General features: G+C 36.0%; 1 protein-coding gene across 3 annotated transcripts in view; it reads right to left on the bottom strand.

The window, feature by feature from the left end:
- Positions 1-12,386, bottom strand: part of UBR3 (ubiquitin protein ligase E3 component n-recognin 3) — a 119,187-nt gene that overhangs the window by 93,725 nt on the left and 13,076 nt on the right. For all 3 annotated transcript variants that reach the window (XM_086465043.1, XM_086465044.1, XM_086465045.1), the window contains exons 2-6: positions 10,922-11,061; positions 10,366-10,524; positions 8,529-8,672; positions 7,865-7,914; positions 3,264-3,330 (exon numbers count right to left, since the gene is read on the bottom strand). In XM_086465043.1, the coding sequence (XP_086321169.1) occupies positions 3,264-3,330; positions 7,865-7,914; positions 8,529-8,672; positions 10,366-10,524; positions 10,922-11,061 (560 nt within the window). The remainder of the gene's footprint in view (positions 1-3,263; positions 3,331-7,864; positions 7,915-8,528; positions 8,673-10,365; positions 10,525-10,921; positions 11,062-12,386) is intronic.

The following is a 12,386-nucleotide window of genomic DNA, read 5'->3' as shown; positions in this document are numbered from 1 at the left end:
ACCATAATCAGATATGCAGGCACTAGCTCCTGATGGTACCAGAAGAGCCAGTCTCATCTCTCCATTCAATTCCTGGCCATTCACTCTGCCCTCTTACTCATGCTGACAGTACATCCCTGCAGGGCACCTATGTAGGAATCAAGCAATCTTTCCATTCTGTCAGCTGCATTTTCAAGCAGATCAGTTTTGTGATTGCAAAGCTGCACAAACTGACCTCTGCTAGAATGAACTGTTCATGAAGCTATGGCTTGACAGAGCAAAAATCATATTAACCCCATTTAAAAAAAACTACTAAAATATAAAGACTCTTTATCATCATTCTTCAAGAGGTTAATTATTTATGATTTAAAACTACAACAGGCATGGTTCACTCCTGTAACATACAAGGACTAAATAAAATAATAATAATGCTCCTTTATACCTAGAAATCAACTAGACCTGAGGATATTCACAGCCCCCACCAATCCAATATTCCAATGGGATTCTATGAAGCGTTCCCATCAGCACAGATTCAAAAACACTTAAGCTGAACATCTTCTGGCCTTGAAGATGTCACCTCTTCACTGAAATATGGCAGCTTTAGGAACTGCCCTGGATAGCTTTGTGCCTATCCTAAGCAGGATAGCCATTTGTGCTTTTCCTAAGCAGGAGCTACCTCCTTTTTCCACCCTGACCAAAGGCCAGAGTTCCCCAGCCAAGTGACGAATCAGCCCAAAAACATCTCAGGAATTGCAAAAGATCATGAGAAATAATGAATAATTTAAATTTTAGGGATCTCCTCAAGACTTTAGCAAGCCATACAAAGACAAGACTGTTTTCTTCGATATATTCTACAAGCATTGAAATAAAAATTTAGCTCCACAGAGTTATTTTAATATTAAAATATTTTGTAAAGTATTACACATCACCTACTGCAGCAAACATATGATGATCATTTATGGTCTCTTCCTCATCTCTTGTTAAGAAATTGCATGTGTGATTTTACTGCCCATGAAAGTTGGTAGCCATGCAGACTGACGTCCTCTGTCCACACAACAGACAGCACAGGCTTAGGTACATGCCAAATGCTCCTGAGCGAGAACACCAGGCATGAAGATAAGCGACGTAACATGTTACCTGTCACTAATGTGCAGCTTTCTCTGACACGTATCACAGCTGAATAGCACCTATCAAATTCTTTAAAATGCAGTTTCAGGCAGGGACGGAAGAATACATATCCACTTATACCTGCTATAGAATTTAAGTAGGCAGAATGCTCTTACCCAACTTGGAAAATTTGTCAAGAACACTGGAACGAATGTTCCCACTCTCGTGAAAAGCACCACATGATTTTAAATTTCTTTCAACAAATTAAAAAAAAAATATATATATATAGTGCCTGTGGGTTTAAAATTGTCTTAAACATCAGGTATTTCAGATGGATGCAGGATGCAGGTTTCAAAACAGGGTAAAAATAAAAATTTTCTCAATACTCAGTCCCATACCAGTATCAGTGAACTTCAGCATAAAACCTGTATTTTCTTTAAAGAAACCTTTTACTCTCTCTTAGCGCCACGAAAGACCCCATAGACTGTTGTAAACATCTCTCTGAAATATGAGTCTTAGCATTCCAAGGTATCTCCAGTATATAAATAACCCCCTAGGAAGACAGTACCACTAAAGACCAAGGATGGGACAGGGAGTCTGCTCATATGGAAAAGGTAAATCTGTTTTTATTCAATACTCAGTTTTCTAAAATTTTCTTTTCATACTCTTATTTTATACCCTATTGGACATAAAATATGAATACTGAAAACTTCAGAAAACTATTCAATATTTCATAAAAACAGATACTTACCCTTCCCCCACTGGCAGACTCCCTCCTCTGGGGCTGATAATAGGAGCTATCAACATCATGAGCACAGTCCATGTTGGGATGCCTCAGAGGGGGAAGACTACAATCCTGGGGGGAAATGAAATGTTGAATTAAAGTAACACTTTTCCTGAAATGCCACTGCCGATACTGGTTTTCAGATCTGGCAGCTTCTCAACCTGAGCTTCCTCCCTAACTATTTCCCATAATTAGTTATTATGTATCAGAAAACCAGTTTTTTTCTTGCATTGCCTGACTCTCATCTTTTAGACAACCTAACAGCTTCCAAAATTCAAGTAAAAGAGCCTTCCTTGGACGTCTGTAAGTTTCCTGCATTTCTCCAGAACTACCACCTCTTCCAAATCATTATTGTCTGCCACAATCTTTCACACGTCATTTGCAAGGTCACCGCTTAACAATACCATTGCCAAAACATTTAGTTCTCTGCTCTTCCAGCTTCCCAATCTTTTTCCTTCAATCTGAAACCACTAGAAACGATCAATCTTATTTTGCCATACTCCTCACAACACCTTCATTCCTTTTTACTGACTTCACGAATGCCTGTACTTCAAATTCAAGTTCCAAACCTTCACTCTAAAGCCCTCCCAGAAATTTTATTCCAACTTTCACCACTGTTTTTCACCTAACTGTTCTTTTTCAGGGCTCGCAATTTCTTTGTGCTTCCTATGTCAGTCTCCTCATACTGATATTAAAACAAACGAACAAGAGTGTTCCTTATTCAATACTTAAAGTTTAAATATTATTATTTAAACACTTTTCAGCACAAAACATGTCAAGAACAAGCACAGGATAGGGCTGCTTGACTCTAGCCTATGTTCATTCTTGAATCAAAACTTGCACTGATCTCACTATAAGTGCTGCTCATGTTGGACTAGAAATTGCACAGAGGACTAATCTGGGAAAATAATGGAGTGGTTTCAAAGGAGACTTCATTCAAGTATCTTTTCTTAGACATTAATAGAGCAGTACAGAAAGACCAACCAGAACCAGAAAGAACCATTCTTGCCTGGCTGGGAACACAATCATACTGTACAGTAGCATAATGAAAAAAAATTGTTAAGAACAAGTACATCAAAAACTTGCTTGCCAAGCTGTAGTGCAACCTTGTCAGCCACACAGTGAAAATTGAATGAATTTTTAGAGGTCAACTTACGACATGAGGGTGACAAAATAACTAGTTAAACAGTCTCAGACAGTGGTACTCGCTCAAGGGAAATTAGTTGCCAATTACCACAATTTCACTTGCTATTCTTTTTTTACACTTTGCTATGTTTAATACCTGTCACATGCAGCACTACAGTGCTTGGGAACTGAATTAATACCCCTAGATAATTTCTTAAGATAGACATAAAGCAAATATGATAAACTGAGATCAGTACTTTATAAATACCTTTGGTGGTGCTGCTTAGTTTCACCCTCTTGCGCTTGCCCACACCTTGGCTACCATCCTGGTCCTCCTGGGGTAGGGGAAGAGTTTAAAAAATTGATAACTGTATATTTAGAATTTTATTGCCAAGAGATGGTATGCTCTCAAAATCCTGGATTAACTATCAAGCTAAAACAAAAAAGCCCTGAATATATTCTTACCAGAAAAATACTTTTGCTGCTTACAGGAACCATGGACTCTGTGCAAATCATTAGAAAAAACAGGTTTTTTAAAATGCATTTTTTTCCCCTACAGGCAACATTATCATCTGCAAGTTCAGACATCTTCATCTATTTAATTAATTTTGTGAGGTTACCTGCTTTGATTTCTGAAACTGATTGCTACAAAAAATGCTTAACACTACAAAATGTCTAACTTGCACATTCAAGGTTTCACCTTATTCATCTGTAGGGTTTGGGTTTGCCCGCTTAAAAAAAAAAAAAAACAACAAAACAGAAAAAAACAAACAGCCAACATACGGGCTATCAAAGTTGGCAACACAGTCAATTAGTTAGTCATTTTGTAATCAATATAAAGTTTTGATCCAAGAATAAAGTATTTTTGACACCTTAAAGAGGCCTGTTCTAATTGCTCATTCCCTACAGAATAACAGAAACCCTTTATGCAGGCACTTGTCATCTGAAGCTTTCAAGGCACTCTGGAAACAAAACAGCAAAGGTTCAAAAATGCAATGCAAGTTAAAAAACATCATCACCACCACTTTACAAAATCTAACACTGGGTGTCAAAAAAAGAATGTAACATTACAGGACTATATTAAATGCTGCATGGATCTTTAATAACAATGGTAGTCCTAATGAAATAGTGGAAATAAAGAAAGATTCCTACTGGATGTAATAAAATCAGAGATAATTATTGCCACTATCTACTGTTAAAAATAATTAATCAATATCCTTCTCTGAGCAAATGCTATATTTTACTCCCAAACTTCACTGGAATCATAAGGAACCTGGTACTCAAGAAGTGACTATGCTTTCCTGGGGAGAAAGATCATTCATATTTTGTATCTAAGGACTGACCAAAAGTATCACGTTAATGAAAACCCAGAATTTTCCTATCCTTTCAGTACCTCCATCTGAAAATTCATTTTAAGAATGGACACACATTTGAACTTTTAGGTGTCCTCTGGTCTCTGTGAACACACGCTACTTTTGTACTTCAGTCGGGAGCCAGTCATTGCCAGATGTTGCCACTGCCCACTCCCCCAGAGAGGCCAAGTACTCTAGAACAAAAATCAGACCTGTTGAGGTATTACTAGGAACTGCAGGACTCTGCAATTGAAGTCTCCTGCCCTGAAGAAAAGGAATTGAAATTCCTGTAGCTAGAAAGTTGAGAGCTAGAGGTCTCAAGACCTCTTCAGCAGTCTCAGTTAATGCAGAGAGTTGCTAAAAGGGCCTTAACCAGAAAATCATGCATTTGGGTATACATGTTGGATTCTAGCCTCCAACACCACTGCTCTGGCAAACAAAATCCATTTCCCCTTATACAGTCTGAGAAAAATTTAAATATAACAGTCTTCATTGCAACTTTTGAAGTGATTTCACTAAAAAGAAGAAAATTTATGAGTGACTTCATAAGAAACACTTTCTTGAGAACTCTTTTTTTTTTTTTCCCCTCATTAATGTTACAGTTGGTTTCCACTGCCGCAGTAAGGTAGGATCAAATCTTAATGTCAAGCGCAGGAGTTTCAACAGCCTTGAAATAGTGAGTGCTAGGTCACATGGTGTCTGCCAAGCCCAACGATAAAGAGTAAGAGAATGAGTAAGCAATGCAGAACACCTTATTTTTACTCATTGGATAATGCTGTGTAAATACAGCTGGATAACAGCAAAGATCTATGTAGATTTACTTTACAATAGATGTGGCACACCTTAGGCATGTTACTAAATATTCTATTATGTAAATTCAGATAACAAACTTTATATAATATTAGATACTACACATAGATTTTTGTATGATCACATTAAACAGCAATTTGAGTCAATAACTATGTAACTAAACAACAAGGCATTGAGTGCTCATTGAACAAGGGCAGCCAAACTGAGACATCCAATACAAAAAGGTTTATTCGTCAGCATGGTAAAAGCATTCATGGACTGGGTTTTATTTGATTTCTTGGAACATAAAAACTTCTTCAATAGGAGGACAGGTTTAGAGAGAGCCTTTTTTTCTCCTTTTGCACAGAGGAAAACATGAGGAAGAAAAGCTAATAAAGCAAACTAATGGTGAGTTCTCTCTTAAATACCACAGGATGGAACACAAACCATTTGAGAAGTAAAGCACAAGTGAGCCTACTCTGTTTTGGGGCTGGGAGGGAAACAAAAACAAAACAACCCACAACACGTATCTCAGGATACATCCACCCTTCAGATCGATTTTTAGCTTAGAAACATCACTATTGTAGAAATGAAACTAAATACTGAACTATACAAAACTCCTCAAGCTATTTAGTTCCCTGCAGAAGTACTGCTCTAATTTATTGCCTATGTAAGTTTTGTAATCTAGCCTTTCATCTGTGAAACAATGCTACCTTTAAGACTCACTTGGTAAGAAAGAACATTAACCTTTCGAGATTCATCTTAAACACAAGAGGAAGAAAATCCAGTTAAAAGTGAACTCTCGCCACACTTTTTAATTAAAACAGTTTCACTCTGCTGAATAAGGCATTAAATAAATATAATAAGGCATTAAAAAAAACCTGTAAATGCCCTTTGTAATTTACGGGGGAGGGCAGGGGAGAGCAAGAAAAGCCATAAAATAAGATAACTTCTTCCTCATTCCTCTAGTAACATCATTTTCCTAATAAGCATTTCAGTCTTCCACCTGTACAGTTCTCTTTTGGCTTTTGGAGGAAAGGACTGGACTTTCTTTTCAGCAATTCATATTTGTCAAGCAGGTCACGACTAAGTAAAAGATTATAAAATAAAAAATAAAATAAAAACTCTTTTCAGAAATGCCACTAACAGAAGGGCTTTTCATGTTAAAATCCAGAAACTTTTGATATTATTTTTATTTGCATCCCATACTGTATCAATGTGATTTTATTCAAGATATGAAAGGAAAATCCAGAAGTGAAAATATATACTAAAGAACATTAAATTGTGAGTGCTTATTCAAGTTACTTCCTCATTCTTTTTTAAAATTTTCTAAATACAGCTTTCAAAACAGTCTTGTGCTTTTTTAAAATGTATCGTAAAAATTCATTCCAGGTATGTGAGTATACGCAGAATTTCAAAAATCACATCTGCAGTAACATAATAAAAAAACCTACAGGTATATTTATATTCCAGAGATCAGAAAGAAAAATCTCTCTAGAAAACAACTATCTTTAACTGGCAACCTATAATGAAGTTGCTGTAACTTCCCCCTTATTCATTCATAACTATCTTTCCCTTGAAAAAAATATCTTTTCCCGACAGAAACTCCTTCTCCCTAAAGTACATCTCTGTCTTTACCTCCATCTTGGACTTCTTTCCCAAAAGAAATGTCAGGGATATCTAATCTCTCTTCAGACTTAAGAACTTCAGTTTACTCCCCTCTCCTCATCGCTTATATGGGTAAAACAGAAAGAACCAAGCCGAAAGCCATCTTAAGTTTATTTGAAAATACAGCTTGAGGTTATTAATTTAAATTGCCTACTTCTTTCATGGGCCTTAAAAGCAATACTGTCAGCAGTCTTTTGTGGTTTGGGGTTTTTTTTGTCTGTTTGTCAAGCGATGGTGAAAAAACAAGCAGCAATACTTTGAAAAGTGCCAAATTATAAATAGCACTGCTGAAAGCATAACAGATGCTGTTGTGCTCGTGATAGAGGCAAACATGTCATACAACTGTTTTGGACATACACAAACAATTGGTTTCACTTCAATACCTGTTGACACAGCATTCAATGTAAGCAAAAACCCTACCAAAAAATTATACTTTACGTTATTTCAAGTTTGTTAGACTACCATACCAGAGCAGATCCTAAGGCTTACTACTTGAAATTAGGTTTTAAATAGTAGGGCAAAAAAATGACAATAATTTATAAACTAAAAGGATTTAACTTTCCTCATTAAATTCCACTTATTTATTACAGCTCAACCTAAAAGGAGATTCCCTCTTTTTTACTCCCACTCAATGTGTTTGATCAAATCTACAATGGGAATTTATCTACAGAGAAATTCTCACTGCTGCTACCACCAGTTCAGCTGGCTTCTCAAGTGCTAAAATCTGCTAATACCATTCACAGCATCACATGCTTTAAGTTTGCTTTAATCAAGCCAAATTTACTTGATAGTGATTTTTGAACTACCCACGCAAGTTTCTTCTACAATACATACATACATTAAACTGAAATAGTATTAGCAAAAATAAGGATTTTTCAAGAGGTTCATAGTAAATCAAAGGCATGAGATCCATTCCTTTATATCTCCATTATTTCAAATTATTAAAATGGAGATAGTATGCGATAGTTAGAAGAGTTAAGGTTTGTGAGATTTGCCTGCAAGTATTCTCTCCATTTCATATTCTGTTGCAGTTCATTATAGTCTTTAAAAACAGTCTCACCTCATCTGAAGAATCCCCTTGTCCTGCTGTTGCCGTAGCACCTGCTAAACCTTTTGAAATAAAAAAATTCAGAGATTCCTTTCATAAGTCTTACACTGAAAAGAGAGTATTTTACGATATTTAATGAGCTGCTATGAAACAGAACACTACATTAACTTTCTTTAAAAGATACACAGCAGTGGACTGAGAAGTTGGAGTAAGATTTCCAAGCAATACAATACTAGGGATTTGCAAGTATGTTCCATTGCAGAACTTCAACGTACTGAGTTAACGGAGATGCGTTCTTTCAGAAATTGCAAAAAAACTGACAGCCTTCAGTGATCAAAAAAAAATCCACAGCACTTTTGGTAAGAATACGTGGCTTAACTTAGTTGCAGTGACAAAATTCCACTACGAGCAATTTCATCTTGCCTACTCAAATTCCACTAATGCTATCAGTGGAAAACAGTGCTTAGTATGTTAGCAACAAAAAGTTAATATGTTTAGCTTTGTTGATAGAACTAAAATGAGTTCTGTAATTTGATGGTGCACTAAATAAACAGGCAATTCCTTAAGTTTCATTAAGATTTGGTTTTGTTTGTTTGGGTTTTTTTAAATAAAAGAATAGTTTCTATAAAACCCAGCAATAATCAAGTCTTCTCTTAAAGTATTTTTCTACACAAACCTTGAACTGCTAATGTGCTAGTTCCAGCTCCTTGTTCCTGCATACCACATGCAAGTTTATCCTCAGGAAACGCCAGTCCAGAGCCTTTCAAAGCAATGAGGTACTTTTCATGACTTTTCTTTGCACATGCATTCTCTCCAACACCTTGAACACATACGTAAAAAAGCATTAAAGTACCACAGCTACCTGGTTCATATACTTTATATTCTACATAAGCAATCTAAAAAAATTGTCCACAATGTTTTAATAAGCTGTACAATTATGAGATATAGAAGCTAAAAAGTTTTTCCAACTGATGAACTGAAATCGAAAAGACCAGAAACCTTCTCATTTTTTCCTCTCCAACACAACGATGTACTTCATTTCTATTTTACCAGCACTCCCACCATTAACACTACAGCAAAAAAAAAAAAAAAAGTATTTGCTCTGATATTTCAAAACAGTTGGTTTTGAACAGAAAGGACAGATACCTACAATTTCCAATGGGAAAAAAATAAACAAACAAAAAAGCAGTAATGGCAATATGCCATATAGAAATTCTAATATTTGGAGTTTCTCTTTCAAAGTTCAAGTTTTGACAGCTACAATTAAAGGAGACTATTCACAAAGGTATCATAATTTCATCTGCTTGCAAAGTCACACTGAATGCTCAGGATACAAAATTTTCACCAAAAAAACATTGGGTTTTTTTTTTAGTCCATATTTGTTATGCAATGAAAAAAATAAAATTTAGAGGAGCAAATTGTGTCAAGTGTTTAAGGAAAAGAAAACATGAAACAGATGACAGCATCTTTTTAGCTGTGCACCTTTCGCATTCAAAGTCAGAAAGGCAGGTTTTGCTCTAAAATCCCTTTCTTTGCTTTCCCTGCCCAGAAACTGTACCTACTCAGACACACGTATTCTCTATTCCAAGAGTCTAGATAAGAATGCCTTACTTTCCACTCCCTCTCCACTCTTCTATCTCAGGAAATCCATCACATATACGAAAAGAGAAGTCATTAAATTTCTTCCATTCAAATATTATTAAACAGGCGAGAAAAAGAGGAAGGAAACATAATAAAGACAACTGTCCCCGAGGCAACTTTCCTAAGCGTTTCTCCTTGCAAATAAAGATTTGAAGATTGCCTGTTCTTCAACTAGCTGCTGCCCAAGCCAGTGATGGCAACTTAAATCTAAAGTAATTACTATTTTTTCCATACCCATGCAAAGCAAGTATGCAAAGGACTCAAAAAAAAAGACACCTTCTAATCACAAGAAAATAAGATGGAGTTAATAGATACTAGGTGGTTTGGGGCTAATAGTGACTGACCAACATTTTCAGATTCATTGTGATTTGATACAGAATGGAATATATTAAGGCCAGGGGGGCGGGGAGTGTTTTTAAAAAGGCTTTGCACAGAAGTGCAGGACAGACAATGGACTTTTGCCATCCAGGTCTCCTCCAGTAACCTCTGTGAAAGCAGATCCCAAAATAAGTTAGACATACTCCACTCTGAATAAGCTTGATATGCCTTATTTGGAAGTACTAAGGTACCGTGTTCCCTTCACTTTAAAGAGAATGGATTTATTATAAAAATTCTTTTGAAACAATGTATGGATATACAGTTATCTGGGACAAAGACAAGAGGTTTGCTCTTACAGATATCGATAACAAATGTTTCTAGTCACTCCTGAAGTCCTTCTATCAACAACAACAAAAAATTCTTAAAAACGTGCATTTTTCTGGGTTTTGAGAAGTCAAATAAAACCACACAGAAACCAAAGTGGTAAGTAAAACTTATGACCTTCAATTCCTCATAATTTTAAAATTTAATTATTAGAAATAACACAAACATACCAGAGCTAAGATCTTTGTAGAACTGTTGGCTAGTCAAAACCTGGGTAAGAACTGATCGCATTGCTCCTCCCATTTTGGTCAAGTCTTCTAGAAAGGAAACATGAGGCTCCAAAACCTGGAGGATTTTATGAAGGTCTTTCTCTGATGGCAGATCAAGAGCTGAAAACCACATAAGAAGAACTTTTGGTGTAAATGTAATGTAATTTGGCCAAGAACTTCACAAGGCAGAACAGCTATGACCTCCACAAAAGAAATTAATTTATATATTCATTATGCTCTAAAATTCACGTGTACAAGTTTCAAATTAATCCTGACTTCATTTTCTGGAAGAGCTCAACACAATGCTAGGCAACCCTTAAAACATTTAAGAAGCTCTTCGGCAGAGAACAAAATACCAAATCGCCTAGCCAGGCAGTGACTTTGTTAGAAAGAGAGGCACAAAACTCAATAAACTATAGATAGCATTCATGTATTCATGTACTGTGTCTACATGATTGCAAAGCAAGAGATAGCAGCATGGTAAGATACATTAGATACATGCAAATCTGAAACATACCAGGCTCATTATACCCCTCTCTTAAGTGCTGAATAAGACTAAAGATGAACTGTGGAAGAACTAATTCTGACATCATCAACAAGTCTTTCGGGACACATGGAACATTTGAATTTGACTTAATCCGGTGTCTTTTACAAAACCTATAAAACAGATGAGAAAAATGTTAGCCAAGCACTTACAAAACCCATAAAACAGATGAGAAAAACATTAGCCAAGCACAGCTCAGCAGAGTTAACATATACTAAGAAAACCATTACTTTTTCCATTTTTCAGAGCGTATATACTTTTTCATTAAAGGTGCTATGGAAACGGTATTCTGAAATTTTCAACTACTAGGTTCAAACCAATTTTATTTCCGAGTCCAGCGAATTATAAAGGTGCCAATTTTTTTCCTTCTCAAAGTTCACATACCTAACATCCCAGTTTTCTCCCATACATGTTAGAGCATCTTCAATTGAACAACTAGAAGAACACTGAGTTTTTCTTTATTGAGACATACCTCCCATTTCTAAACAGCCTTATTGAAAATATCAAACTAAATGTTTCTCTCCTTTCTGTGAAACAGTCAGAGGCTGGCCCAATTCTTCAAGTCCTCATTCAGATGACTTCTTTAATGTCTCTTGACAGTAACAAAAACAACTTCCAAAAGCATAAGAGTTTGCAGGAACAGTATTTATTTAAAATGTATAGCAACTAAGATTTACTTATCAAAGCTGATAGAAACACCCACAAAAGCTGTGCAAGTTGTTTCACTTAAAAAGGAAGAAAACATTTCCTCTTTGGAGAATTCCTGTACAGTAGTAGTTGAGGCTTGGCTAATGCACAATGACATGAGGTTGAGCCAAACCCCATTAGAGCAGACAGAATGATTTCCCACTGACTTAACATGAGCCTGTCTCAAGAGCCACTGAATACTTTTCTCTTCCCAATCTATTTTTGGAAATGACATTCACCAACATCAAAGAGTTATTTGCCCATGTCAAAAAAGAAGCTAACTAGCAATAAAGAGTCTTAAAAACCACATCATATAAGAGTAAACTTTACTGGAAAGATTCACTAGATCTCAACAGTAATTTCTGAACACAAAGATTCAGAAATGGGTTCAGCATTGTTTGAATATGAAAATTGTTCTCTAAATTTATTCACATCGTCACTATATTTGCTATGCCATATTTTCCAGAAGTCTGCTACTTTCTACAACATAAGCCTTTCTTCTTTGAGGACCATTAAAGTATCACCTTCAAGAGTAGACTGAAATTGGCTAGCATCTTCACAAGGCTAAAGACTAAGAGCTTCTCCTTTGCTCTTACACATTAGAGATAATAACACTTTTTACTGAAAGTTAAGCAAGGACAGTTCTAGCCAGATCACCTGCAGTTTGTATATACAGCCTATCCATCCCTGGTGGGGAGCAGTGCCTGACAAAGGGCTCAGTGACGACTGACAACTTTCTGTTAATTAATGC

This window comes from Leptosomus discolor, chromosome 5, assembly GCF_034619465.1.
Source record: "Leptosomus discolor isolate bLepDis1 chromosome 5, bLepDis1.hap2, whole genome shotgun sequence".
Classification (NCBI taxonomy): Eukaryota; Metazoa; Chordata; class Aves; order Leptosomiformes; family Leptosomidae; genus Leptosomus; species Leptosomus discolor.
Note: the sequence above shows the minus strand (reverse complement) of the source record. Positions and strands in the feature narration are given on the sequence as shown.